Below are 24,875 nucleotides of genomic sequence, written 5' to 3' on the forward strand. Positions count from 1 at the left end.
GGCTAAATTGAGTGCCACGTCATATTTATGCTGAGTTGGAAGGGAGATACTCCCTCCATTTCAAAATGTAGATCGTTTTGGCTTTTCTAGATTCATATTGTTTGCTATGCATCTAGATATAACATATGTCTAGATACATAGCAAAATATATGAATCTAGAAAAGTCAAAACGACCTACTTTTTGAAACGGAGGGAGTAGAAGAGAAGCGGGCTACAAGTTTACAGTCTGCTCTCAGCGGGCTGCAATATGGATTCCTATAACCTTGGTGAGAGAATAAGAGAAGGAAGATAAATCGAGCATTAGTGGTGCAGTACATTCAACTTATTATACGGGCTATCTATTAGATTGACTTAATATGACATGGCAACAAAATATAGTCAGCTCCTTGCTAAATTATTAGCCTTGCTCTAATGCATGCACCTGCCTGCTTATGTAACAAAAGAGTTGTATAATCGCCTGGGTCTGACCTTTATTTGAATCAGCAGTGTCAAAATCGATCTAGAGGTGTATCCAGAACAAAATTTGAAAAGGAACGAAAAATGTCCACAAAACTCTACTTCATTTACACTTACGTATACATTCAGTAAGTACGGTGCAGGAATCATCCTGCAATTAAAAAAATTATATATGAACTAATGCGAAACAATTTAAATGAGTACGAGGGAATCATATTTTTCTTCGAAGGTACCACCCATTATTATACCTTCTCTTTAATTCTAACCCACGTATACTTTAATTTCTTGCAAAGTAAGGCCAGTCTCAGTGGGGTTTCATAGAAAATTTCATGACATTAAATATCATCAATTTTGCTGATATGACAAGAAAGAAAGATAAAGTTTCATAAGATGTGAGGAGAGTTTTATCACTATAAAATCCATCTAGCACAGTTATCTAGTTCTCAGCTATGTAACTGTGTCCATAAAACTCCCACTAACACTGGCCTAAAAAGAAGGTGGGAGTGGCCAATGCAACTCGCCGCCCTATATATAAATACACAGCACCCTGCCTGGCAGTAGGCACATCTCAAAGAGCCTCACCATCTGTCATCTCCCCTCTAGCTAGTGTTCTTGCTACGAGCTGAGTTTGGTCATGGCATCAGCAACAACAGTTCTTGCTATGCCTGGACATGGAGTAGCACCATGCAAATCAAATGCTAACAACAACTACTACTCCTTCAAACTCCCATCACCGGCAACACGAATCGACGGCACCGCCTTCTTCCAACGACGGATCATGAACTGGTACACATATGATACAAATCCTTTTATTTAGAGTGAATTAACCATTTTATCATGGCCATATCCTTCGATAATCTCGCACGTGTTAAATTTCAACAATCATGCCTCCCGTTATGTTGTGTGTTATTACTGTCTGTCCTTGATTCTTGCACGCGTGTGTATGTTAAATAAATTTCAACAAATTAAACTTGATGCACTGATGTGCAGGAGGTGCAGGAGCAGCAGTAGTACCGCGAGCAGGGGGGCCATGGCGGCCGCCGTCGTCAGGCGGGACAATAAGGACGACGACGAGGAGGAATGGATGGCGTACCTGGCTCCGGAGAAGCTGGAGGTGCTGGCTCACCTGGAGCCCTGGGCGGAGGCGCACGTGTTGCCGCTGCTCCGGCCGGCCGAGGCGGCGTGGCAGCCGTCGGACCTGCTCCCGGACCCGGCGGCGCTGGGCGACGACGGCTTCCACGCGGCGTGCCGCGAGCTCCGCGCGCGCGCCGCCGGCGTGCCCGACGCCCACCTGGTGTGCCTCGTCGGCAACATGATCACCGAGGAGGCGCTGCCCACGTACCAGAGCGTGCCCAACCGCTTCGAGGGCGTGCGCGACCTCACCGGCGCCGACGGTACCGCCTGGGCGCGCTGGATCCGTGGCTGGTCCGCCGAGGAGAACCGCCACGGCGACGTGCTCAGCCGCTACCTCTTCCTCTCCGGCCGCGTCGACATGCGGCAGGTGGACCGCACCGTGCACCGCCTCATCGCCGCCGGGATGGCCATGAAAGCCGCCCGGAGCCCCTACCACGGCTTCATCTACGTCGCCTTCCAGGAGCGCGCCACCGCCGTGTCCCACAGCAACACGGCGCGCCTCGCCGGCGCGCACGGCGACGACGTGCTCGCCCGCGTCTGCGGCGCCATCGTGGCCGACGAGAAGCGCCACGAGGCCGCCTACACCCGCATAGTCGGCAAGCTCTTTGAGGCCGACCCCGACGCCGCCGTGCGCGCGCTGGCGTACATGATGCGCCGTCGGATCACCATGCCCGCCGCGCTCATGACCGACGGCCGCGACGCCGACCTCTACGCGCACTACGCCGCCGCCGCGCAGCAGGCTGGGGTGTACACGGCCTCCGACTACCGCGCCATCCTGGAGCACATGATCCGGCAGTGGGGTGTGGAGGAGCTCGCGGCGGGGCTCTCCGGCGAGGGGCGGCGCGCGCGGGACTACGTGTGCGGGCTGCCGCGCAAGATCCGGAGGATGGAGGAGAAGGCCCACGACAGGGCGGCGGCCCAGGCGCGGAAGAAGCCCACGCCTGTCCCGTTCAGCTGGATCTTCGACAGGCCCATCAGTGTCGTACTGCCATGATTCATCATTTCATTCAGTCCTCCTCTCTTTCTAGCTACAAATAGTAATAAAGTTGTTCAAAAGTTTACTCCAAAAGGGTCGGAGTTGTCAATCCAAAGCTTAGATTGATGACTCCTTTTGGAGTAAACTATGCTGTTGTTTGCTTTCAATATTTTAGCAGGCGTGTTCTTCTTGAGTGTGTGGGAGTAGTAGTGTGCATGTGTGTTGTCATTATTGTAATCAGGATTCAGGAAAGAAATTAAGTTGTGCTCCTACATGTATCATGTGGTAACGCTAGTGATAAGCATCTTCAAGAGCTCTGGTATCTTGAGTGAGTTAGCTAAAAAAAGAAAAGGAGACAAAGAATCGCCATCTTATAGAAACTCTATCTATCTCGTCTTCTATCATCGTTTTCTATCCAGGGGGGTGCCGCTGAGCATTGCGTAGCGCTGAGCGCTATCCATCCCTTTTTAGATTTTAGAGAAACTGTTGGATTTCAATCCTTTTCGGTTAGCTATTTCGTTTTACATAATAGCTATATTAGAATTATTTTAGCTCGTATCTTGGAGATGCTCATTAAGAGTTCTCTTGATGAGGATGTATATGGTGAGCAATGACCGAAACTTTTCTCATGTGGTTCCTGTGTTTGAAACAGATCGGAATTCTATTTCCTTTTTCGATCGGTTGCAAGAATGCAGAAAAGAAAAGAAGATACTAGCACAACGTCGTAACTTAATACGTTGGACTCTACGTAGCTAACCGGCGTATTCAATCACGGGGAAATCGGACACATGCATGCATAGTACCCAACAGCACACACGGAAGCTAAAAAAAAACACAGCACGCACGGAAGCTAAGGATCACGGGCTCACGGCTGACAGCCACAGAGCTAGAGGTCGTCACATCATCATTTTCTTATAAAAGAAATACAATCCTAATTAAGTTAAACTTTTTGTTTGAAACAGATCGGAATTCATTTTTCCTTTCTCGGTTCCAAGAATGCATAAAAGAAAAGAAGATACTAGATAGAGCCGGTGTGATCACTGCCAAAAGAGCTCCCGCATGCAGATGCAGGCCGTAGCTAAAAGAACTTGATCCAAAAGTCCAAACAACGGAGAAACTCCAGCGTCCATCAACCAATTTGATTAGCAACAAACAGGACAAGATATAGTTATAATTTTCCATAAGACATACTAAAATAAGTTCTGAGTTCTAATAAAATCCATTATTCCTGTTCTGCCCATCTCCGCTATGAGAGTGGAGCCTGAATTTGCCAGTTAGTATTGGCAGCTGGTAGATCCTGTTAGAACTAAGCTTGACATGAGCGTGTGTGTGCGCTGTGTGCGTTGTGTGCGAGTATGTGTTGCGTGTGTTGCCAGGATGGCCGTGGTCTGCAGTTGCGTTGCGGCGATGGCGTGTGTGTTCAGTCGCGTTCCGGTGTGTTGGATCGAGCACGGGCCAGCAGGAGCGCTGCTGTGGGCTCGATCGGTGTCAGTTAGGAGAGAGGGCTGCGTGCTGCCGATCCGTTGGTGTGGCCGCGTCGTCCGGGCGAGCGTGGAGTTCGTGGGCGACGTGGAGCGAGTCCCGCGGATCATGGCGTGAGTGCCGAGTGTGGAGGATAGCTCCGGGCGCCTCGGCCTATTTGTACCCCCCGTGCTCCTTCCTGTTGGTGCGCTGGTTCCATTTCAGTGTGAAGAAGGCCAAGATACAGGAGCATTTTGGCTCTGCGGCGTTCTTCGCCATTGCTACTGTTCATCTTCCTCCTCGGGTTCCCTGTGTGTGCGAGCGCTAGAGAGAGCGAGGCAAGGTGCTAGCAGGTGGAACGTGCGTTCCTGGGCGCAGCCAACAGATCCTTCCTTTTTCTCTAGTCTCTCGTGCCTATAATTGTCTCAATCATACTGCTAATTGCTGGTAGATCGAAAAGGGGTCCATCTCTTAATTAGTAGGTAAGTAAAACTTGCAGCAAACCCCCTCATGTCCTGGTCAGAATGGGATATGAGGAGTGACCCTTTTACAACAGTCTAGTTTTTAATTCCTTGGTTGAATTTTGTACAAAATGATAAGTATTGTGATTGAAATATTCAAACGGCCAGAACTCGCCGAATGCAGGAACCTTACTCCCTCAGTTTCAAAATATAAATTGTTTTGATTTTTCTAGGTTCATAGTAAAACTATGAATGTAGACATATATTACACCTATGTGCATAGCCAATACTATGAATCTAGAAAAACTAAAATGACTTACACCATGAAACGCAGGGATGCGAGCTAAGATCAATATTTGCATCAATCTGCTAATTAACATGTCTATTCCATGATTAAAACTAAACTTTTATTAAATCTTACATAAAAAAATACAGGAAATTTTTGTATTATTGCAAATTTTCAATCCCTTGGTTCAATCCAAAAGGTGAACGAGTCCCAATAATCCCCAACAAACTTGCAACATCCATGAGTAGTACTTTGTCCATGAAAAAACAGTGGATTTCTAGAATATAATTCATGTGCTAGAAGCTAGAATATAATTCCAGTTCCAATTCTAGAACTGATTTTCAGAATTTTGTCTAGAAAAATAGCTTCCAACTAGATTGATTTCTAGCATCTTTAAATTTTTTTAGCATTTATCCGAATCCAGATCTGAATCAGAGTCGAATGAATCAGAGTCGAACAACCAGCATCAAATCCAAACATCTTAGCATACAATCCTTGGGAGAGAAAGATTCCTATTTTCACACCTCTTAACCTGAGACGTAAATTCATGAGCTGATGGATTTGTAAATCCCATTTGCATACCTAGCAAGTGAAAGGCAAGGTTCCAATAACATTATAAAAGTGCTTGCAAGAATAATCATCTTGTCTTTAGGAATATTAATTAATTGCGACCATGACAGATTTGGCATAGTTTACTCTATCCCTGCAGAAGCAACAAAAGAATTAAGCAATGCCCTTAGCAGCAGTTGCCTTGCCCAATCTTGTTACTAGTCGTCCCTCATCGAATTATTCTTGTCATCGTATAAGGAAATGATGAGATTCCAAGATTGGTCCTCTGAATAATGTTCAGGAGCCTGCTATTTCTTGGGTAGGACACGAGTGGTGCCTGAATAACATATTGTATAATATTTACACGCGTATAAACAGGCTAAACAGCCTGTAGGTGAATAATAGTATCAAATACCTTCAGCATAATACACTATATATAGAGAAGTTAGACAAAGGTAGATTAATAAGACCCTATGTTTTAGACTTCTAGTAAATATAAATGCGTGTAGCTACGGCCAGATATTAATGCATAAATTATTGTTTATGTCTTATTTTTAGAAATAGTAGAGATAGATATTAAGATTCCGAAAAGAATTCGGATTGATGATGGACCGAAAAATTATTGCTTTGTTTTAGAAATAGTCGAGATAGAGATTTATAATCGACCGCAAAAAGTCAGCCGCCCTAGTAAACAGAAGGGTGTTACAGGGTCAGCCTTTCTTACCCGGCCCATATAACTACCGGAATCTGGACATTTGCCGAGTGCTAGGGGCACTCGGCGAAGCCCATAAAACACTCGGCAAAGGGGTTGCCGAGTGTAACACTCGGCAACATACACTCGGCACATATGGACTCGGTAAAGCTGTCTTTGTCGAGTGTTTTCTATCGCGCACTCGGCGAAGCTTTTAAGTGGAGCGGGGCGGGGGTTGCCGAGTGCCCGCGATCTGGCACTCGGCAAACTAGCTTTGCCGAGTGCCCTAGAGTTGGCACTCGGCAAAGACTAGTTTTGCCGAGTGTTCTGTAGGTGGCACTCGGCAAAGCAGCTATTTGCCGAGTGTCGTTTCTTGCCGTGTGTTTTTGGTGTAGCTCTCGGCAAATGGAAGCTTGGACGAGTGCCCGACGGTTTGCTCTCGGCAAAGTATCAGACACTCAGCATATAGCCGGTTTCCGATAGTGATATGGAGCGCAGTCAATGATGATTGGTTAATAGAATAATACTAACATACGGTGTCGAGGGGTCACTCTTTTTAGCTCCTCTTGCGTATCTTGTACAGCCTCATGCTCTATATCCAGTAATTTTCAAATCTTAAAATTGTAACTTTTTTATGTCTATATTGATTGCAGTACAATGGTTAAAAGAACAAGTTTGAAAAAAAAAGTATAACGACCTACTCACCTACACCGACTTCACGTTTTGGGCGGAAGAAAAGCTCAAAAAGAAAGGCAGCTGACGTGGTACGTGATAGATGTAGGACGGGGCCGGGGTCAGATCGATCATGATCTGCATTAATATAATCGCCGACCAATGCAGAGGAGTTATGTTTCAAGATTACAACGAGTTGGCATCACGGTTCTTTGCACCAATAACGTAATTAATCCACTAGAACCGTACAACTGCGCATAACGTTAATACTGTAGCAGCGGTCTGGAATGTAGACTTCAATGCCATGGAGCATGCATCCAGACAACAACAAAATGGTTTTATTTTTTTTAACACCGACCAATATCTATGGAAGCTTGCAAAGCAACATTTAAGCATGAATCTGCGATGGTTATCATTAGAATAAAGAAAAAAATTCCCAATAATTGTAGAATGGACAAATCATGAAGTATAATATATTTTTTTTCTCATATGCATTGAAAATATTTTCTAATATATAATTATTAATTGAGGACTGGTCTATTTACCTCCCTACGAGCACCTTGGATGGAGCCTACACTGAGCCTACACTGAGCAGCCCTCAGTGAAGGTTTTGGCGCGATTTCAGTTGACCGGTCATCACGCGCGACAACACAGTTGCCGGACCTCCAACAGCCTAAAGTACTCTTGGCATGGGCAAGAGTAAAAAGCGAGCATGGTTATCATCTGGTGCGTAAAAAAAAAATCGATTGACACTGCATGCGGAGCTCTGGCAAGTGCTTATGGCTGTAAAATCTCCTCTGTTGGTGCGGTGACCGTAAAATCATTTTTAGGGGATGGGGGCAGGAACGGGGATGGGATTTAGGGGAGGAGAAGCCATTACTAATTAATGACATGATTTCTGATAATTTTGAATAGTCCCGATATTTCATCGGAAAATCCACCCCGGCCCGGTCAAAGCTAACGTGGACCGTAAAAAGGTAGTTTACTTATTTTGTTTGCATGCGCTGGTCGTTACGTTAACCGCGTTGCTACACGTGGGGTAGTAATTTGCCCCCGTAAAACGGTTGTTTTGGGACCGTAAAATTTGCCCCTTCGGCGGTGGACTTTACGGTGGTGCAGTGCAATTGTTAGGGACAAAAAAAAGCGCAGGTCTGTGGCCGGCTCACTCATAGAGCTACGGTACCTAGCCCTGGGCATTCGGTTCTAATCGAACCAATCGGTTCGATTCTTCGGTTTCTATACAAGTTCGGTTCTTAGAAATCAGGGACCGATCGGTTCTTTTACAATATAGGAACCGAGAAAGTTCGGTTTCGGTTAGTTCGGTTCGCTTCCGGTTATACCCGAACTAACCGAGTTCTTCTCTAGGAGTGCTAGTGCTGCTATCACGCCGTCCCGTGGGCTGCGCGCATGGACGCGCCGCCGCTGCGCCGTCTCGGTGGCCGCCGTCGCCGCTCCATCCCGCAGTCGTGCGTCATAGATGCGCCGCCGCCATCGTGGGCTGTGGCAGCGCGCCATCAACCCATGGCCCACGGTGCCGCCGCCATCGCCCCGTCCCGCGACCTCGCTAGCGCCACCCCGTCGGGAGGAAGGTAGAAGGTGGCCAAGCGTGGCGCTGGCGCCGCCGCACCGGGAGGGAGGGAGAAGGCGGCCAAGCCCTGGTGCCACTGCACCGGGAGGGAGGGAGATGGCGGTCGGGGGCGACGAGGGACGGACGGGGGTTGGGGCGGCATGCCGGCGTGCTCGCCTGGTCGCGCGGGGCGCTGGTGGTGGCGGGGGCCGCAGGAGCTGGCGAGCTGCCAGGTAGGGGCAGCGGGATGGGGGATTGGGGAGGGGAGTGCCGCTCCGTGAGAGGGGTAGGGGAGGTGTGGGAAGTCGGGAAGTTGGTGAAAACGTGGGCTAGGGTTGTTAAATGGGACACCAACTTGAGCCACTTGGGCTTTATGAAATTAAATTGCAATGGGCTCGGTTCTTCGGTTACCCGAGTCAAAGAACCGAACCGAAGATTTCGGTTCCTGGGAATTGGGAACCGAACAGAGAACCGAAATTCTCGGTTCCGATTCTTTCGGTTCTGGTTCTCGGTTAGTTCGGTTCGGTCCTCGGTTAAATTTGCCCAAGGTTAACGGTACCGCTGCGCAAGAGTAGAGTGGGGCAGGAGTTCGGAGATTTTTTCGGCCTGTGTGAAAAAGATCTTCCACCTTAAGCACAAAGCCTCTGGAGTGATCTGTCCCTGGCGGGTCGAGTTTTATTGTGTTCAATGCGGTGTGTCCTTGTGGGTACTCCCTCCTTTCTCGTTTATAAGGCGCACACGCATATCAAGATTCAAACATTTATATCTTTGACCAATAATTTAACTATTAATTTTTAATTTTTATAATGTAAATTTTATATGATTGGATTCGTCATCAAATATAGTTTACAATGATTATAAATTTATAATCATAAGTGATATAATATATGACAAATAAATGGTCAAAGTATTGTTTGGAAGACCGTGCCATGTTCCACCGTGCCTTATAAACGAGGAAGGAGGGAGTAGTTGATATCGGTTGCGGTGGAGTTTGGGCAGCGCCGCGAGTGTGTTGAATTCAACATACTTTGCATAGAATAGTAGTTACTGTTCTATTGATACATAAATAGGCGTGGTCCTATTCCATAAAAAGATTCATTGTTATTCCAAATGCAAACAAGGCCCACTCTGCACTGGGCAGTGCGGATTCATTGCGCATGACGACAGGCGAAATGGAATCCATCGACCTAGAATGCGATGGTATGTGTGGTACATATGTAATCAATTGGTGACGTACCGTATAGCATATTCACGATGAACAATATTGATATTGTGAAGGGTTTGTTTGTTTGTTTACCCCGGCTTATAGGTACCACTGAAACAAAAAGTTAAAATAAATGAGCTGAAATAGAGGGACACAGATCATAGGTTCTTATTGACCAGAGGTGCTTGTATACGTTGGATCATAAAGCTAAATAAGCTGAATTATATAATTAACCTTGGGGGCTTGGGTGGGGGTAAACAAATAGGCCTATATCTTTCTTTACTGAAACCTGGTCGCGCTCGCGGCCAGGGAAAGGGGCCACGTCGGCTCCGAAAACATCAGCCGTCGGATCGCGATCCGACGGTCAAGAATAGATAGGGACGTAAATTTTGCAAAAAAAACCTCGAGTTTTGTTAAAATAAACATGGAGTCCATCAATTTAACGGAAAACTCCTCGGACTTCGTGGAGCCTTACTTTACAAAAAAAAAACCCTGAACTTTTAGTAATCGTGCCGTACTCCGTGAATTTTGTAAAAAAAAACCTAGACTTTGTTAAAATGATTCTAAAGTCCATCAATTTTATGAAAAACCCCTTGAACTTTTCAGTAATCGACCGGTACTCCGTCGACACCAAATTTACCAAATAACTCCCGCAGTCTACTAATTTTACGAAAATCCCCCCGGACTTTTTGCAGTTCAATTTTTTAAAATAAACCTGAACTGGAGGGCATATTTCTGCGCGGGTCGCGCTCGCGGCCAGGGGAATGGGCCACGTCGGCTCCGAAAACATCAGCCGTCGGATCGCGATCCGACGGTCAAGTCGCGGCCAGGGAAAGGGGCCACGTCGGCTCCGAAAACATCAGCCGTCGGATCGCGATCCGACGGTCAAGAATAGATAGGGACGTAAATTTTGCAAAAAAAAACCTCGAGTTTTGTTAAAATGAACATGGAGTCCATCAATTTAACGGAAAACTCCTCGGACTTCGTGGAGCCTTACTTTACAAAAAAAACCCTGAACTTTTAGTAATCGTGCCGTACTCCGTGAATTTTGTAAAAAAAAACCTGGACTTTGTTAAAATGATTCTAAAGTCCATCAATTTTATGAAAAACCCCTTGAACTTTTCAGTAATCGACCGGTACTCCGTCGACACCAAATTTACCAAATAACCCCCGCAGTCTACCAATTTTACGAAAATCCCCCCGGATCAATTTAACGGAAAACTCCTCGGACTTCGTGGAGCCTTACTTTACAAAAAAACAATGAACTTTTAGTAATCGTGCCGTACTCTGTGAATTTTGTAAAAAAAAACCTGAACTTTGTTAAAATGATTCTAAAGTCCATCAATTTTATGAAAAACCCCTTGAACTTTTCAGTAATCGACCGGTACTCCGTCGACACCAAATTTACCAAATAACCCCCGCAGTGTACCAATTTTACGAAAATCCCCCCGGACTTTTTGCAGTTCAATTTTTTAAAATAAACCTGAACTGGAGGGCATATTTCTGCGCGGCAACGCCGCGCAATGTTCTAGTTTCACTGGTTATCTCCTGGCCTACTCACCCTTTGGAAAATAAGTAATGGCATGTACCGTTTTCCGTGGCAACAATACGGCTAAGACTGGATATGGAACATCAGAATGGTTAAAACCTGGCCTGCGCTCTCCCCTCCGCACTTCACGCAAAAATTGGGACGCGTGTCGCACAGTCTGGAATTTAACATTTTTCTACAAAAGTCCTCTGTTTTTCTAAAAATCGCAACTGAACCCAGATCGTCCAGACCGCACTGTTGCCACATTCATATATTTTCCACAAACAACCTCACACGAATGTTTATTTGGACATGAAGAAGAAAAAAACGATAATACTATCACATTTGCAAAAGCACCCCCGCAAAGCAATTTCCACTTACCCCCTCCCGCGACCCCGAACCCTAACCCCCTGTCCCTCCCCATCTCGCGGCGCCCTCTCCTCCCTCCCTCCCTCTCCTCTCCCTGCCCACCGCCGCCTCGCCTCCCCTTCTCCCTCTCCGCCTGCCTCCGTCGCCGCTCGGCCCCGTCGCCGCCCGCTCCCGTGCCGGATCCAGATTCGGCGCGACGGCGTGCTGCTTGATAGAGGCGCAGAGCGCAGGCATGAGCGGCGGCGCGCATGGGTAGCAGGGTGCTCCCTTAGCGGCAGTAGTGCCGTGAGCTCGCCGCCAGGAGGCAGCTCGACCTCCGCCCCAAATGAGCGCAGTCACACTCGCCCACCCCACGACTCCTCTCCCAAATCGGCGTCGGGACGCTCGCCCGACCCACGAGGCCGTGACTTCTTCTCCTCCCCGTGCCTCTTGCCAACGCGCCGCCTCCTCCTTGACCGTGAATCCTTCCACCACCCAGCTCCTCCATCCACAGCTTCTCTTGTGCCTCCCCTCTCCTAAAGTTTCGCGCAATCCATCCAGTTCCTCGTGGAGGAAGTGATATAGGCAGGGATGGCGTCCGAGGAGGCGGCGGATGGATCTGCAATGGAGGCCTTCTCTCAGCAAATTTGCACGTGTAGGACCTGGTGGTTGCACAGGTGAGGCATCGATTTGCCTTCCTCACTCGGGCGCCGCTTCCTGTGGTGCTTCCCCACCTGTCTTCAGAGCTCGATGGCGACGCACTGATGATTGGTTTTGACGGACAGAAATTGGAGATGGCTCATCCTGTCGACTCCCTCTCTACTTCGCATGTTCACTGATAATTAGTATTGATGGACAGCTCACGTCTTCACTGCTGGTCACAGATCATATAGAAAATACTGGATCAAGGGGGCCTCCCTGCTATTGTTGGCAGCACAAACTTCTACATCCAGGTAACTTTGATTTACCGGCATGCATTTATGTATGATCTTATGTTCATGGACTGCACTATCTGATTCATTGCCGTATTTTTGCCCTTCAATATCCTAGGCCCTTATTAGCCCAATCACGAGCACTAGGAGCTCAAGAACGCACTGGCCACCGTGGTCCCGCCCACCAACCCCATGGAGCTCACCAACCATGACCTCGAGCAGTTCCAAACCGTGCCTGCTTCAGGTGACATCCAATCTAATGTTTTCGTCCATTTTTTTCAATTTAATTAGAGTAGAAATTTTGTTTCTGAAATTTTAATCAACTCTAATCTAGGAGTATATGTGTACATTATGATTCGCCATAATTGCCACATTTCCTCGAGACACCATAATCCATATAGCGCCTTCCGCAAAATTAGTAATTGTACCTATCCAGTTCATGATAATAAGACTGCCCAAGATGCTGGTTCAATATGGGCATAGATTTTTATTGATTAACGACCGGTTCAAGATGTCAGCTACAGCTATCAGAGAAATTATACAGTTCCTTTGGAAGATTTTTTCCTATTCTATTCATTGTCAGAGATAGCACTCAATGGACATAATTCATTTGCTGTGAGCTTGCAATGAAACAAAGAAATTGACGCTTCTACGCATTTGGATTGGACATGCTGACATGCATAGGGAGTGTAGGTTCTTTTGCGGCATTAGCTCGCATCAATTTTGTTTATTTTGCAACTATAGATGCATGCAATTTGGTTATTTTAGATGTTAATGCTCTATTAGAATTCCTTCACATGCTGGCATTCGTAGTTTACATTTTTGGGTGAACTATTGTCCTGTAGCATTAGCACAGATAACTCACCAGTTAGGTAGTTAACAAATGATTCTACTGCTCAATAGTGTGGAGAGATAAGAAGTGAGAAGCTTGAGGGACTGTTTTGTAGAGGAACCGTACTTAGATGGAAAATGAACTTGAAGCAGGAAAAGCATAGAGTCCTTACTACAATGTAGGGTGACTTCTCATGGCGTTCTTATTAATTGAATATGTTGTTTGTATCAATCATTTAAGTTCTGGACATTTTTTCTAGATGACAGCTTCATGGCAAGGTCAAATAGGTTTATTCATGAAGCATGGCAAAGAATATTAATGCTTTTACAATTAGGTGTGGCTGAGCATGAGCGTCAATGTAGAGATCCTGTAGAGATTTGTTGGGTGTTTCTATAGTTGTTAGGGTTCAGTACTACTATAGTTTAACATGTCAATTGGGCCATATTGTGATTTGTTTGTGTTACAGCGATATACTTTGGTAACACAATAACAATATAGCGTATTTTGGCTGCCACTGTAGCGTTAGACAGTATCACCTTTCAAGTTAATGTAGTGGTGGGAGAGGTGACAGATGTTTGTGGCAACTGAGATGTTTGTGGCATTCATACTTTCAAATAAGTTTATACCAGTGCAAAGTGCTGCATCCTAGCTTCTGAGTATTTATTACATCATCTTTATATGTGAACAGTGAAGAGATTTGAGGGGTAAAATCATTAAGCTACATGATTACTCTAGAACATAATCTTAATAATACTTTCGTTAACTGAGCATAATGTGACATTTTTATGAGAAGTAAAATGGATCGACAAGGCATATAACCACATGAACTCGGCTGATCAAAGTGGCTAAGCGAGACAACTTAAACAAAATGCAGTAAGAAGACACAGAAGATAGAGAAACAATCGAGTGTTACTATTTTGTTGACCTTTTTTAATTAGCAACCTGCCGGCCTGTTTTTAGAAACCATGCAAGTAGCTCATCATTTGGAAGTTGTTCCATCTACTTGACACATGCTAGACATTAAATTATTATCTTTTGTAGTGGATGATGAGTAGTGAAGCTCATGTTGATTTTGTCTCTACCAGTTGCGGCTAGCTTCTGTGTGCCCTTCGTCTCCGGCAAGAAGAGTTCGGACCTGAAGTCTGCATCGACTTTGGCCTGCAAAGTTTGTACCATGGTGATTTGCTTTTGGTTTTAGTTAGTATTTAAAGCTGTCAGCTAGGTTGTTTGGTAGCTATGCACACTTGCTGTTGCAGGTAGATTTATGGTGCTCGGATGTGCTATAATATGGATGCTCCAAATGCCGGACCGACACCTGATGGTAGGATAGATTGGTGCTCAGATGTAACCATGGTGATTGGATGTACTATGATGTTGATGATTGAGATGCCGGATAGACACCCGATGGATAGGATAGCTTCATGCTCGAATGTATTGTAATATTTTGTATTTAGATGCCAGAAAGACACCTAATGGCTAGTATAGTTTTTTGTGCTCAAATGTGCTGTAATATTTATGATTCAAATGCTAGATAGATAGTTAACATGATGATGATGTGTTTGCTACGCGATATGGTACCTTCGTATTGAATTCATCTTATACCATGTATATAGTTTAATTATTACTTTTTATTATCTTATATTTATATACATTTGATTGTTCAAACGGCAGGGCGCGCATTGCGCGCCGAATGTTCTAGTACAGTAAAAGTAGGACTGTACGGGATACAAGCCTAAGAGCAACTCCAAAAGACTATCTTTTCTCGTTGTTAGAAATAGAGATTTTGATAGAAAAATAGCCTCCAACAACTTCTCTAAGTAGCCATTCCACATTTCTCGCTTGTCAAAGATAGATAACGAAAATAGCTTTTCTAGAGTGCAAACATGATATAGAAAAGCTGTTGGAGTGTGAAAGCATATAAAAAGCGATTTTTATGTACAAGGCTCTTCAAATGATAATTTAGAGAGTGAAATTTAGAAAAACTCTTGGATATGCTCTTAAATACAACATAGGGCATGTTTGAATGTTAAACTTTAGCATATGTTAGCACTTATACTCTATGCTAAAGTTTTTCAATCTTGATTAAAGTTTAGCCCACACTATTAGCACTCCTATTTGGAGGAGCTAGTGCTAAAGATTAGCATTTTTAGGCATTAGCACTTGGATCCAAACACTCTCTTAGATGCGTATAGCGAAGAGGACTTGAAGGACGGAGATCTAGGTTGGAAATGTTTATGAGCGATATGAAATATGGTACCACCTTATTTGAAAAAAAAGGCTTCTTTCGCCGCAGCAGCATCTCAACGGTTGGTGTGGGTGGCTAATACATTTTCTTTCGGAAAAAGTCTAAATTACTCCTTTCAACTATAGCCAAAGTTTGGATAACCCCATAAACTATCGTTTGGTTTATTTTAACCCCCCCCCCCAAAAAAAAACAAACTATACCCTTTGGTCCAAATTACCCCTAACATAATTTGTTCTCATTTCTCTATGCATAGGTGGAGTTTTAAGTTCAAATTTTATAAGATGACAGTACACATCATAACACATGTTAAAAAATATATTATAACTTTTTATCATTATTGTGATAGGTTAGGATATTCAATAAGAAATTAATCATTGGAGTTCAAAATTTTATGAAAAATAATGTTGAAAAAATTATAACAATTGTTTAATACGCATCCGGATGTCCACTATCACCTTATAAAATTTGAGATTAAAATTAGACTTGTGTATGGAGAAACAAAAATAACAAATTATATTATGGGGTAGAATGAATTAAATAGTATAATTTAGGAGGTAAATTGGATCAAGTCATAATTTAAAAGGTTTTTCGGACTTTAGCTATTGTTAAGGAGAGTAATTTAGACTTTTTTCTTTTCTTTTTTACTTAGGTACATGGGTAGCAGTCTACTATATGGACTGAGAGCACGTGCTATGCCTTAACTTTGTCCCTCTACGGGCAGCTGGGTACATCGATCCCTCCCTCGGCACTAGATGGCACTATAATAATAATTACATATTCTTTGGTCCTTGCATAATTGTTCTGTCTATTTATTCTTTGGTCAAATAACCTTCAGATAATTCTTTGAACAAATGGAGCCATCTTAGCGTTCTACCCTTTTGCGGCCCATGAGTTCGGCCCAGAGCCAGGCCCAGTAGCAGGACCAAACATGACACAAGCACATTCTGTTGTCCTGACTACTACAAGTAACTTCCTTCCCTCTACAGCAAACAAATCATTTGCCGCATACCAGGTTACTCAATGCAAAGCCCAACAACACAGCTCCACTGTTTCCAAGTTTCCTGGCACGCAGACGACTCGGCAACAGCGAGCTCCTCGTGATATACAACCGTACATGTTATTTAATACAATCTTTCCAACTGTTTAAAGCCTCATTGTACAATCTTAAACTTGCACTCTGGTACCTGGCTACTGGCTAGTGGCCTCAAAAATGTAGGAATCCAGGGTAAGATGTAACACACTATCAAACACTATCATCTCCTGACGTTTTCACTTCTTCCCACCACCAGAAACGTTGAACTTGAAGAAGATAATGTCGCCGTCCTGCACCACGTAAGTCTTCCCCTCCTGCTTGTATTTTCCAGCAGCCTACAGTACACAAGGAATTGGATTTCAAAGACTGAAACTCAACACAAGCACTTGAACAAGGACAGTTGTTCAGGGCAGGCACACATACCTTGACAGCAGATTCACTGCCCAACTCTTTCAGATCATCAAACTTCATGACCTGACACAAAAGTAGACATAACAATCATATACTTCTTCAAGCCAGGATTAATTGACATTTGTCACAGAAAAATATAACCAAGTGCAGGCCAATTTGGTTGTCTGAAACGACAACAAATTTTGACTCTAGTAAACGACTGAACTAAGTTCTACAAGATTCAAGTCGCACTGTTCAGGCTTTAAAAGGGCGTATGCATCTTGTGTTTTTCCTTAATAAACATGTGCACAAGTTTGAAACATCAAATAAAGAACTTGGAGTGCTGTTAATCAATGAACATCATCGACACAAATACATCAAGGTGAAAACAAGTTACTTTACACGCATCTAGATTCAGACAACTGAAATGTTCAATTAGGACAACTATGTAATATCAGGTTGCATGTAACTTACAGCTGCTGCAGATCACAATAATTAACAAACATATCAGCTACTTAAAATAGCAGAGGGTTACCTCAGCACATATGAAGCCCCTTTCGAAATCGGTGTGAATTGCACCAGCAGCTTGAGGGGCCTTAGTTTGACGTCTGATCTGCCAACACTTGACCTGAACAAACATTCACAAGTGTCACTGAACCAGCTAATTCAAATTCATACTCCTAATGGAAAACTGAACACTATTGAAGTTCAACGAAAAGCAAATTAATGGCACTCCATCCGGTCTTGACATTTCTTACAACAAAACACAACTACCTGCAGATTAATTTGGCTGTCTGAAACACCATGTAATATTGACCTAGGTAGTATACCATTTTGTACCAGGCACCTTTTGTCCTACTGTTACATTTTAGCAACACATAACAGAAGATAGATTATGCTGAAGTGAAAAGAACAAGTACCTCATCAGGACCAGCAGTGAAAAAGTATATCAGATGAATTGCTGCAAAACCAGTCTTGATAATTTTTGGGATCATGCTGCAGGACAAAATAGAGAATTTTGTTAGTTGAAATTTAGAACCAATGAGAGAGCTCAGAAAGTTGTCGAATAACTGGCACTTTTAGGAATATGTTTTTTATTTTACAAATACTTGGACCTTCCTAGCCTCGAGTCCTGCACTCTCAACACCCCCCCCCCACCCCCCCTGCTTGAGATGATATTAAGGGATATTTTACCGCATTTTAACAAAAAAATTTATTGTTTAATCATGTGGCAAATATTTGAAAGCTGGGGATCTACATATAGAACAATTACTTCAACTTAATATTTGTAAATCTTTGTAACTTGTTTGAATTCCATGAATAAGAGAAATAAAATCTGTGTTAAGATGTTAGTTTGCCCTAGTAGAAACTGCCACCTCATGACATTGGTCCAATATCACATCACTACAAGCATTTGGCATGACCAAGCTACCATTTCAAACATCACCAAGTTAACTTGCCTTGTTAGTTGATTTTCAGCACAATATTTGGCAGCTTCATCTTCTGGCATATCCACTAGTTTTTGTTCAAAAGCACAGCTGAAAGGAAGTATGGTTTCACCACCATGTTCCTGCACCCTGAAAATATATTTATATTAGTGCTTATAGCGCTGGCGTTTACAGAATATACACTACCAAAGGAATAGATCATATTTTTTTAATCAGTACAGTGGCTACGACAAGCTATACTATCTGTGTAACATGTATAGAAGAATCACAAAAACCCAGGTTTTCTGTTCAAATGTAAAAGTATATTATTTTTGGCACACTTCACTTAACCGATATATGTAGTCCATTTATCCAATTACATCACAAAGTTCCACCATGAACCAAATAATAAGATTTCTTAAATCTAGATTCCATTTACAGATGATGTGGCTCTACACTAGAAGCTAATGAGACCAACTTGCTAAACTTGAATTAACATTAGCTGGCAAGTGGGATCAAAATTCTAAACCCTGGTATTTGGATGTGCAATACATGACAAAATCTAGGGTTTTCTGTCACTTGGACCACAAAACCTAGTGCTTTGGGAAATATAATCTTAGAGAAATAATACCAAGCATGTATCTTGGGTAGAAACTTGTTCTTTTTCCTCTGGAAGTCCTTCTCACTCATATTCACCTGCACAGATAACAGATTTGTTTATAAAACATAAAGCACCCAAGTCAGATAAAAATGATCAATCAAGCCATTGTGAAAGGCCTTATCAAAAAAAAATCCACTGTAAGAGGCCATATACGATTACAAAACTTAGCCTATCCATTTCAATTATTAATAAAGGTTCATATCAAAAGATCAAACCAGTTCTGGAAAAAAGATCCCAGTCCAATGGTTAATTTATAACCAGATTTGGTTGAATGTTGGCTGGGTCCATACATAAAAAAATGCATTCTCTTCTGCTACTACACATGTATGATTAAATCAATATCATAATACATCATATACGATAATAATTTTAGATCCATTTAAGGCAAACGAATGACCTAGTACTAGTTACCTTTCATATAATATAACAATGTGTAATGGCTCCAAATAAATGTTGATAACAGGAAGCAGAGAAATAGATACAAGGAAACAGAGCAGAGAGCATTGCAGAAAGGAGCTATGTTGTAAAAAGCACATGTTAAACACTTCCACCTAAAAAGGCACACATAAAAAGAATAAAATCATATAGCTGTCTGCCCTTTTTTTCCTTAGAAACCCATATGATACCCAATTAACTGTGAGTCCATTGTTTTTAAGGCGGTAAGGCGAGGCATGGCGACCCACCCCCTTCCGGATGCCTAGGCGAATAAGGCGCGTGGCGAGGCGACGCCATACACATACACTCATTTAGAACAGAGTAGCACAAACATAAACAATTAGGCCTTTTTCTTAACTGAACAGAACAACAAGCAGAACATAGAGATTCAGATACTACACTAGGAGCACACAGTCATTAAACAAAAGGCAACCCACACAGGCCAAGCAAAAGGCAGCACACGCACATGCAGAAGCAAAAGCAGAGCTGAGCACATGCATCAGGCGGACAAGCACACACCACAAATTCACGCAAGTATCAGCAGAGCAGAGCACCAATTCCAAGCACAGGCAGACGCGCCAGCAACCTAGCACTAGCATAAGCAAAAGCAACTGAGCAGAGGGAAAGAAGAGGAGAGGAAGAGGAACCTGTGCAGCTGCGGGAAGGGTGCTGGCAGGGAGGCGGAAGAACAACCAGGAGCTCTTGGATGGAGAGGGAGTGGAGGGAATCCGCCCAGATTGGTTGGAGAAGAGGAAGAAGAGGCAGATCGATTGGAGAAGGGGCTGGAGCCATGGGATTGGAGAGCAGGCACGCTGGATTGGAGCAGCCGCGACCTCTCGCCGCTTGAGGATTCGAGGTGCCGCCGGCCACCCGCCCTCTCCTTTTCCCTCTATTTCTAAATCTGCTACCTCACCACACATCACGATGGGAGGTGTACGCGCGTCCGCGCCGCTGCTGCCGATTCCCGCGCGCGAAACCCTCCCGCGCGGCCCCGCGGCCCCCTTTTCCCGGCGCGTGCCGCTGCTGCCGATTCCCACGCGCATAACCCTTCCCGCGCAGCCCTGCAGCCCCCCTTTTCACCCGTGCGCGCTCGTAAAATTGTCCGTGCGGCGCTCGCCTTGCGGAAAAATCGACGCCAAAACCGCCTAGGCGACGACTCTGGACGCCATACGCATGAGGTGCCTGGCGCCCCCAACGCCAGGAATCGATTTCCGCCTGGACGCCAAGGCGACGCCTAGGCGACGACTTAAAAACCATGTGTGAGTCTGAATTAAGAACCATGGACACATTAAAATCATTAAACGAAAAACATCAAGTTTCTCGTAGTAGACTATTGACAAATAGAATGGGCGTGCAGATGAACAAGAACCCATACCAAGTAGACAACTGGCTTTGCGGTAAGTAGCTGGAAGGTATTCAAGATCTCAATGTCAGCAGCTTTCCAATCGCCTAAGCGGATATCTTTCCCATCCTGGAGATGTTTTATGACCTGTCGAGAGATAAAACCCAAGTTAGCAATAAAATAAATTTCATTTTCAGTTATATTAAGGTCGTTAACAGATACATGGCTATGAGGCAGAATTGAAGAAGTAATCGGTGCCCCACCCTCTCACATAATTCATGTTCAACTTTGAGCTGCTTATCATTGCTCCTCTTCATTGACTTCTCAAGATCCTCAATTTTCTTATTCATGAAATCTATATCCTGCACAGAAAATAAAATAGAACATTGTCAAAAGAAGCTTCACATGTTGTACAAGTGATGCGCCAATCAACAAAAATCCTATTAACCTTTAGTCTGAGCTCTTCACTAATAGTTTCCATATCTCTAACAGGATCTACTGTGTCATCAACGTGAGTAATTTCTGAGTCTTCAAATGCCCCTGAAAACCATATGGAGCACTCAATCAGTTAAAAGGTATAACAAGGAATGTGTAGTTAAATTAGTAAATATAAACTTTGGTCAAGAACATATATTCCTAGAATGGAATTGACATGAGTAATTAACCTGTTCATTTTGGTCTACGTTCGAGCTACAACTATTTATAATTTCTTTATTCTGGAACAAAAAAAATACTAAAAACACTATGAGGCATCAGCAGACAAGAAGAAACAAAAAAGGGAAAGAATGAAACCAATCACACATTAATCACGAATGTTCTTTTGCCTCGCACTGAAATAATATGGTAACCATATTATCACTAAATATCAAGTTAATACTTCCAGTTTATATGACACTACAGACTAAAGAAGCATTAGATCAAACAAATTATAAGATTGAAGGTATCGTAAAATCAAATGGATAATGTGCAGCATAGTGGTGAATGTTTACTAAAATGAGGCATAATTCACTAGAATACTAAACATTAACAAAAATAGAACAAAAACATACTCAGGACATGAAAGATTCCATCAACAGCACGTATATGGGACAGGAACGCATTGCCCAAACCATCCCCTGCATGAGCACCTCTAATAAGCCCAGCTATGTCAGTTATTTCCAGATATGCAGGCACCTGCATAGAATTTCCATGGTCACAATACAGCTGAAATGTGATTTCAACAGTCACTTTTCATCAAAACTTAACCTAAGAAGCTAGTCCATACTTTATCAGCAAAGAAAAGAAACAGACCTCACTCTTTGGCTTGTAAAGTTGGCAAAGCCAGTCAAATCGCTCATCTGGAACATTCACACGTGCCTCATTTGGTTCAATGGTACAGAAAGGGAAGTTCTCAGCTGGGATTGCGAGCTTTGTTACTATGTTGAAGAAAGTTGATTTGCCAACATTCGGCAACCCAACCTGCAGAAACATCAATCCAGAAGGTGTATGGGGCCTCATCTTAGAGACTTACATGGTCATTGTATCAGTGACAAACAGGAATAAATCAAGTTTACTAATCTAGCTACTCCTAGGCAAATGTGAACCAAGCCTGCTAGTTTGAGCAATCCTATATCCCACAGAAATGAAGGACATGTATAAATCTTCCAGTAGTACTCAAGAATGGAGCATGTTATGATACATCAACACCATTGAATCATTGATACCTGGCACTGGGCAACTCACTCCCAACATGTTAACAAATTTTACTAATCTATCTACACCATTCCACCATGGGATGGGAACCACTCAAATTCAATTGCAACCACACCAAGGCTTTTCTGCCAATTTTTATCCCCAACAACCCATCAGCTAAAAGTAAGAAATCAAAATAAGCACAGGAACTGGAGAAACCAATAATAACATTCCGATAGCATCTGGCACTTCTGTGTTCCTCTAAACTCTAGTAAATCACTATCCAAATCCTGTGGAAGAATCATCCGGCACTTCAAGCATCTCTCATTCTGGTAAATCACTAACTAGCCGTCTCGACAAGGTTTTTAAAGCGGTAAGGCGAGGCGAGGCGATGGGGAGCCGCTCAGTCGCCTAGGCGATGCCTAGGCGGGCTAAGGCGGGCTAAGGCGAGCCTTAAGCAAGGCGATGGGAAACCGCCTTGTCGCCTAGGCGACGCCTTAAAAACCCTGCGTCTCGTATGGAAAAAAAAGAGGACCGAGGCATCCGAACCAAATCCCTCCGCCCTAACCTGGAACCCGTGCACCACCACCAGCACATGTACCGCGCGCCTCGAATCAACTCACTACAAAATCGAAACCCAACGCTCCCATTCACAAGACGCAAGCACGGAGCCCCTATAAACCACCCAGATCGTCAGACGAGCACGGACGGCGGCGACCGCAGCCGGGCCCGTAAACCCCAAACCCGCTGCAGCCGCGCTGAGCTCGGTCGGCCCAATCGGAGACGCCTCCGCACCGCACTAGATCCATCCACCCGCAGCGGCTACAACTAACGAGCAAGGGGAGGGAAGCGGAAGGGAGGGGAGTGAGGAAAGGGGGCGGAATTGGGCTTACGATCCCGATCTTGAGGTGAGAGGAGAAGCGGCCGAGGATGGGGCGCTCGGCCGGCGCGGCGTCCTTCTTCGCCTTGGGAGGCATCGTCCGCGGGCGGGCGGGCGGCGGCGATGCGACCGGGGATGGCTAGGGTTTTTGGTGGCAAGCGGAGGGGGCGTCGGCGGCTGCGGTCGCGGCTCGAGTGAGTGGGAGAAGGTGTTCGGCGGCGGCTGGGCTGGGCTGCGAGATGGGCTATGGACTCGGATGCTGTGGGCCCCCAAAGTCGTAGATGGTGTGGACTGAGATTTCTGCATGTGCCAAAATGAGTCCCTAATTTTTCGTTTACAATCTTAAACACTACAGATAAATATGCCTCATATAATAAAATTTAACTCTAAAAAAATAAAATATTGAGTGAAATGCACCAGATATCCACCAACTTGTAAGGTGTGTCATTTAGGACACAACCTCCAAAAATGCATTTTTTAGATCCATCAACTTGTAATTTGTATCAATTAGGTTCATAAATTTGTAATTTGTGTCACTTAGATCCATAAACTCTAAAAGTGCATTTTGAGATCCATGAACTTCATCCATGAGCAGTCGTGTTGCTACACAGATGCGACCACAAAGGCCGTCTGTCCATGAATATCTTTCAACCCCTTACGGAGAACCACTTTGAGTTGACCCAAGTCTAACGTCGTCATGAGATTTTTCGCCACAACACCTGCCCCCACCATATCCGGCCAGCCACGCCACGAAGGACATAATATCCTCTGCCACGGCATACATGTTCTTGAGTCCCTTTGTGACCTTCACCAGCTTTCCAAAGCCATCGCCCATTCCTCTCTACTCATATTACGGGGTCATATCTAGATCTAAACTCCAGAACTCACCAATAACCTTCTCTCTCTCCTTCCCCTCCCTACGCACTTGATTCAAAATCAGAACTTAAATTTCACCCTTCTGGAAAAACTCCAGCAACGTGCGGGCACCGTGGTGATTCTTGTTGGTGCAATATCAGTGCATGAAGGCTAGATGGTGGGCTATGAACTTAGGTGACACAAATTACAAATTTATGGACCTAAAAACAGTGGCGGAGCCAGGATTTTAGAGTAGGGTATTCCCATCTCCTAACAAGCAAAAAATTCCACATGAACAGTATTCGAGAAAATAAAGGTACAAAGCTGTTCAACTCTAATATATCCATGAAACATAGGGAATTAGGGAAGTTCTTACAAAATACATAAAGAAAATTACAAATTAACTAACTTTATGTTTCTGTTCCTTCATGGCTTGGGAGAGTAGCTTTAATTTTGTGTTCCTTCATGGCTTGGAAGCGACTAGCGATTGATGATATCACAATCTTTGACTAGCAAAAAGAACTCATGCTCAATAAATGTAACCAAGCAATTATTCAGGTATTGACCCCAGCGCCCCGGCACCCCGCAACTGCCGAGCAACGAGAGGGCACAGGTGCCGGGCCGCGTGCACTACGCCGCGACCTCCTATCGGCGCTCGCAGTCGCCGGACGCGGCAGGATTGGGACGTCGGACGCAGCTCCCGATCTAGGTTTGTTTTCGGCTTTGGATTTTGGGGAATGGGGAACCGCCAACGGACGGGAGAGAGAGGGACTCGGGTCAGAGAGGAATTGAGGGAGAGAGCAGAACAGGCCGGTGGGTCTTTCCTGTTGGTGAATGTG

The 24,875-nt window shown here is 44.4% G+C and overlaps 2 protein-coding genes and 1 long non-coding RNA gene across 3 annotated transcripts; 2 read left to right on the forward strand and 1 right to left on the reverse strand.

The window, feature by feature from the left end:
* Nucleotides 1-1,042: 1,042 nt before the first annotated feature.
* On the forward strand, nt 1,043-2,840 carry LOC120713915 (acyl-[acyl-carrier-protein] desaturase 7, chloroplastic-like). Its single transcript, XM_039999876.1, has 2 exons — nt 1,043-1,242; nt 1,447-2,840. Exons 1-2 carry the CDS (start codon nt 1,091-1,093, stop codon nt 2,582-2,584), a joined length of 1,290 nt encoding a protein of 429 aa, XP_039855810.1. The 5' UTR covers nt 1,043-1,090; the 3' UTR covers nt 2,585-2,840.
* Nucleotides 2,841-11,609: 8,769 nt separating this feature from the next.
* On the forward strand, nt 11,610-14,728 carry LOC120711720. Its single transcript, XR_005690452.1, has 4 exons — nt 11,610-12,010; nt 12,119-12,286; nt 12,384-12,509; nt 14,183-14,728. It is a non-coding gene; the product is annotated as an uncharacterized LOC120711720 (long non-coding RNA).
* A 1,611-nt stretch (nt 14,729-16,339) lies between these two features.
* On the reverse strand, nt 16,340-23,396 carry LOC120711721 (obg-like ATPase 1). Its single transcript, XM_039997350.1, has 12 exons — nt 23,195-23,396; nt 21,921-22,088; nt 21,680-21,803; nt 21,079-21,170; nt 20,894-20,992; nt 20,664-20,777; nt 18,824-18,888; nt 18,226-18,342; nt 17,686-17,761; nt 17,301-17,393; nt 16,799-16,849; nt 16,340-16,710 (listed from the first exon to the last, which is right to left on the reverse strand). The coding sequence occupies exons 1-12, from the start codon at nt 23,276-23,278 to the stop codon at nt 16,612-16,614; spliced, it is 1,182 nt and encodes a 393-aa protein (XP_039853284.1). The 5' UTR covers nt 23,279-23,396; the 3' UTR covers nt 16,340-16,611.
* Nucleotides 23,397-24,875: the final 1,479 nt, after the last annotated feature.

The sequence above is a fragment of the Panicum virgatum genome, chromosome 6K (genome assembly GCF_016808335.1).
Source record: "Panicum virgatum strain AP13 chromosome 6K, P.virgatum_v5, whole genome shotgun sequence".
NCBI lineage: Eukaryota > Viridiplantae > Streptophyta > Magnoliopsida > Poales > Poaceae > Panicum > Panicum virgatum.